We start from the raw sequence: 4,554 nt of genomic DNA, 5'->3' as shown, positions 1-4,554 counted from the left end.
ATTTTCTATTACTCTTTACATATAATATTAATAGCAATATTAACCATCTTTATTATATTGAGATAGTATCAAATGCAAATCTCTCTCTTTATTTTTAATACTTTTTCTTATCTTTGTATATATATATACACAATACAACATATAATATTATTATATATATATAATAATTATTGAACTAATTATATTAATAATAGAGTCTTCTATTTATACATCTTTATTATATATATATATATATATATATATATATATATATATATCTTTTATTTCACAACAATATAAACCCGAGTCGCTGCGTTTTGTTTCTTTTTGTAATAATCTAATCTCAGATAAGAAGAGACTTTGCATCTCTTCTCATCTTGCTTCGCATACGAGTACACGACAATCTTGAATCTATATTCTTCTTTCCACATCTTCGAATTAAAACCCTAACCCTTCTCTCTCTCTCTTTCTCTGCAATCCATGGAGGCTATCGATTCCAACCCTAACCCTACGCCTCCGCTTCCTTCATCAGAGACCCTGAATTCATACGATCCATCCTTGCATCTTCACAATTCCGAACCTCACTATTCAGATGCTGCCAACACTACTGACCCTGGCCACCCGAACACATCGGAGAACGGCCAGGCAGCCGTCGGTGCTGATGTGAATTACCCGCCTCAGGTCGCCAAACCTTTGATATCCGAGAACGGGTTGACCGGTACCACCACCCGCAGTGGCACCGACAAGGACCAATCCGGCGGCGAGGAAGAGACAACCAGCAGGCGCCGACGTAGGAGCCGGTGGGACCCGCAGCCTGATTCCAACGACCAGAGCAACAGCTGTGGCGGTGGCGATGCCGATTCTGGCACCAAAGTGAGGAAGAGGAAGTCGCGGTGGGCTGATGACGATCCGAAGCCAGTGATTCAGCTTCCTGATTTCATGGGAGGTATTGAATTCGATCCTGAGATTCAAGCTTTGAATAGTAGGCTACTTGAGATTAGTAGAATGTTGCAATCGGGTTTGCCTTTAGATGATCGCCCTGAAGGTGCTCGATCCCCTTCACCTGAACCTATATATGATAACATGGGAATTAGGATTAACACTAGGGAGTATCGTGCTCGTGAGAGATTGCAGAAGGAGAGGCAGGAGATTATATCTCAGATTATTAAGAAAAACCCTGCCTTTAAGCCTCCAGCTGATTATAGGCCTCCAAAGCTTCAGAAGAAGCTCTTTATACCGATGAAAGAATACCCTGGTTACAATTTCATAGGACTGATTATTGGCCCTAGAGGTAACACGCAGAAGCGGATGGAGAAAGAAACTGGTGCTAAAATTGTGATTCGGGGTAAAGGATCAGTGAAAGAAGGTAGGCTGCAACAGAAGAGGGATTTAAAACCTGATCCTTCGGAGAATGAGGATTTGCATGTTTTAGTGGAGGCAGAGACACAGGAATCGCTTGATGCTGCTGCGGGTATGGTGGAGAAGCTCTTGCAACCTGTGGATGAGGTATTGAATGAGCACAAGAGGCAACAGCTTAGGGAACTTGCAGCCTTAAATGGGACGATTAGGGACGAAGAGTATTGTCGATTGTGTGGTGAACCTGGTCATCGTCAATATGCTTGTCCTACAAGGACTTCAACATTTAAGAGCGAGGTTGTCTGTAAGCATTGTGGCGATGGTGGACATCCAAGCATCGATTGCCCGGTAAAGGGTGCTACTGGGAAGAAGATGGATGATGAGTATCAGAACTTCCTGGCAGAGTTGGGAGGTACTGTTCCTGAATCTGCAACAAAGCAAACTCCTACGCTGGCGATTGGTCCCGGCAACTCTGCAAGTAATCCCCCTTGGGCAAACAACAGTGCTGCTTCAACTGGTGGTAGTACAGCACACCCTGGCTTAGGTTCTGCTACGATTAAAAAGGAAATTGATGATACAAATTTGTACATTGGGTATTTGCCACCCACTCTTGATGATGATGGTCTGATCCAACTGTTTCAACAATTTGGTGAGATTGTTATGGCCAAAGTTATCAAGGATCGAGTGTCAGGTTTAAGTAAAGGATATGGATTTGTGAAGTATGCTGATATTCAAATGGCAAATAATGCAATTTCGGCCATGAATGGTCATCGCCTTGAGGGCCGAACCATTGCTGTGAGAGTTGCTGGTAAGCCTCCTCAGCCTGTTGTACCTCCTGGTCCTCCAGCATCTTCTGTGCCCACTTATCCTGTTCCAAGCCAGCCACTTGGTGCCTATCCATCCCAGCAATATGCTGCTGGTGGTCCAATTGGTAGTGCGCCCCCTCCAAGTTATGGTGGTACCCCTGTTCCGTGGGGTCCTCCTGCTCCTCCTCCTCCTCCATATGCTGCTTATGCGCCACCTCCTCCTGGGTCAACAATGTATCCTCCTATGCAAGGCCAGCCTCTGCCTCCCTATGGTGTTCAATATCCGCCTGTCCAGACAGGCCCTCCTGGTGCCACATCCCAACCTGCATCCAGCAGTGAAGTTCAGCAGAGTTACCCTCCTGGAGTGCAGTCTGACAATAGTACCACTACTCAGTCTGTACCCTCTATATATGGGAACTCGGTGCCTTCAATGCCTCCACCACCTCAACCTACTTACCCTGCATCATATGGTTATCCTCCATACTACAATGCAGTTCCTCCACCACCTCCCCCTTCTGCGCCTGGTCCTCCCTCTACTTCAGACCAGTCCCACATTGGGAATGTGCCTTGGGCCAGTAATCCTCCGGTACCACCTCCTGCTTCATCTGCAGAAAAGACAACATATGGTGCAGATCAATCACAGGGAATAGGCAATGTGCCTTGGGCCACAAATCCACCAATTCCTCCGCCTGCTTCATCGGCTGCAGATTCAGAGTATGAGAAGTTCATGGCAGAGATGAAATGATCTAGTTTTGTTGGAATTGATTTCCAAAGGTGCGTGTGTCATCTCCATTTTTGGCCCATATGAATGTTGTATTTGATTGAATCTATAATTCAATTGCTAACTTGCTTTTTACATCTGATATATAGCTTACTTTGCATTTAGTCATAAGTCCATGTTTTTTAATTCACATAAAAGCTTCTTGTGACTCATGTACTGTAGCTCTTTCAGCTGATGAGCATCCTGAGAAAACCATTACTTGTTTGGATTTACTTTAATTGGAAACAGGTTCTGAGTAAGCTTTCCCTTCTGGATTTCAGCTTGTCCTAGTAACTCATGAATATTGATATAAAAAAATTAATTATACCAAATTATTCCGTGTGGTCATATTCATGGTTACATGTTTTGCATTTGAGTTGCGATTTTCATCTGCAGCTTGGACCCCCAATGGATATATATAAGCGTTGTTTTCCTTGAAGTGTTTCAGAAAAAAATAGAGGGCCATCTCTGAACTCCCTGATTTTCTCCCCCTCCCTCCCGTCTCCCAAATTCACACCAACAGACCAAGTAAAACACACACACACACAAGGAAGATAATTAAACTAATTTAATTAATTATGTAAATCAACTTATTCACCTCTCTTTGTTAACTTGCTTCCACTTGGGCTTTTGTATATCTGAAGGGCCCTTACAGAGGGATGGGCAAACTGGTATGATTTTGTAAGTATATGTGATATCCACATACTTTAAATTTGATTTATTTCAGCTCCAGCTCTCTTGTAGTGTGTCTTTAGTGTTGTATACCTTTTTTTTTTTATTTATTCTTTTCAAGTGGTTTAAAACAACTTGCAATATTAGCTATGGCTTTTTATATTTTTACTATTATATTTAATCAAGATTTTGCCTTTGTTAACACCTCATTGTTATGATGCAACATTGTACAGGCCTGATGTTTCTTGGAGCTCTAACCTCTTGCCATGTCTTTCTTCGAAGTATGGGACTCACTTTAACCTTGCTGTGTACTCTTATGAACTTTGCAGAGTTTTGGGCTAGAAGTTGAGAAAAGTCTTCATACAGTAGACACAACATCAGAGCTTATTATTGTCATGATTATTATTAATCTCTTTTTGTTGTGTAGGACTTAACACCGTCTTAATTATTTTCTTTTGGTATTTTATTGATTTATACATTAATGTCTGGTTTCTAATGTCTCATTCTGAAAGTTTGTCCGAACTTCTATGGCAGCTGGTTCCTGGTGTTTCATTGATAAATTTGTTTTGTCATTCTCGGTTTATTGAGTTCATTCAGAGCTGATTCTGAGTTCTGACTTGTAGTTTTTATGATGAGCCTAAATCATTTGTTTTTGATGGCCCTAAGTCTCATAATTGCTTGGTGCTGAAGCTGCCTTTTAGATGCCTTTTATCATACACCTCCTTCCTGAAGGTAAATCATGCCTTGTCATTTCATTTTGGGCATATTTCGGGTTGGTTTACAAGATAATTTAAAAAAAATGTATATATTTAACAGTTGCAGTGTGGCAGGTAAAAGATTTCAAACATTTTTTAGGTTTTTGGCATGATGAATGTCAAAATTTGGTGTCCTTTACACATTTCTCCTCAATTGAACTTAAGCTGACACGGTGTTATGAACACCAAGTTCTTGTATGATGATGATACAGGCAAGTATGAAGTT

The 4,554-nt window shown here is 41.5% G+C and overlaps 1 protein-coding gene across 2 annotated transcripts; it reads left to right on the top strand.

The window, feature by feature from the left end:
- The first annotated feature begins 260 nt into the window (after positions 1-260).
- Positions 261-4,145, top strand: LOC112737383 (splicing factor-like protein 1). Of its 2 annotated transcripts, XR_003168952.2 has the most exons (3): positions 280-2,915; positions 3,546-3,582; positions 3,807-4,145. XR_003168952.2 is itself a non-coding variant. In XM_025787267.3 (2 exons), exon 1 carries the CDS (start codon positions 460-462, stop codon positions 2,884-2,886), a length of 2,427 nt encoding a protein of 808 aa, XP_025643052.1. In that variant the 5' UTR covers positions 261-459; the 3' UTR covers positions 2,887-2,915; positions 3,807-4,145. The 2 variants fall into 2 exon arrangements, 1 of the variants encoding a protein (XP_025643052.1); XM_025787267.3 differs by lacking the exon at positions 3,546-3,582 and having other exon boundaries at positions 261-2,915.
- The last annotated feature ends 409 nt before the right edge of the window (positions 4,146-4,554 follow it).

Source organism: Arachis hypogaea, chromosome 13 (assembly GCF_003086295.3).
Source record: "Arachis hypogaea cultivar Tifrunner chromosome 13, arahy.Tifrunner.gnm2.J5K5, whole genome shotgun sequence".
Taxonomy (NCBI): Eukaryota; Viridiplantae; Streptophyta; class Magnoliopsida; order Fabales; family Fabaceae; genus Arachis; species Arachis hypogaea.
The sequence above is the reverse complement of the archived record's forward strand: the minus strand, read 5'-3'. Positions and strand labels throughout refer to the sequence as shown.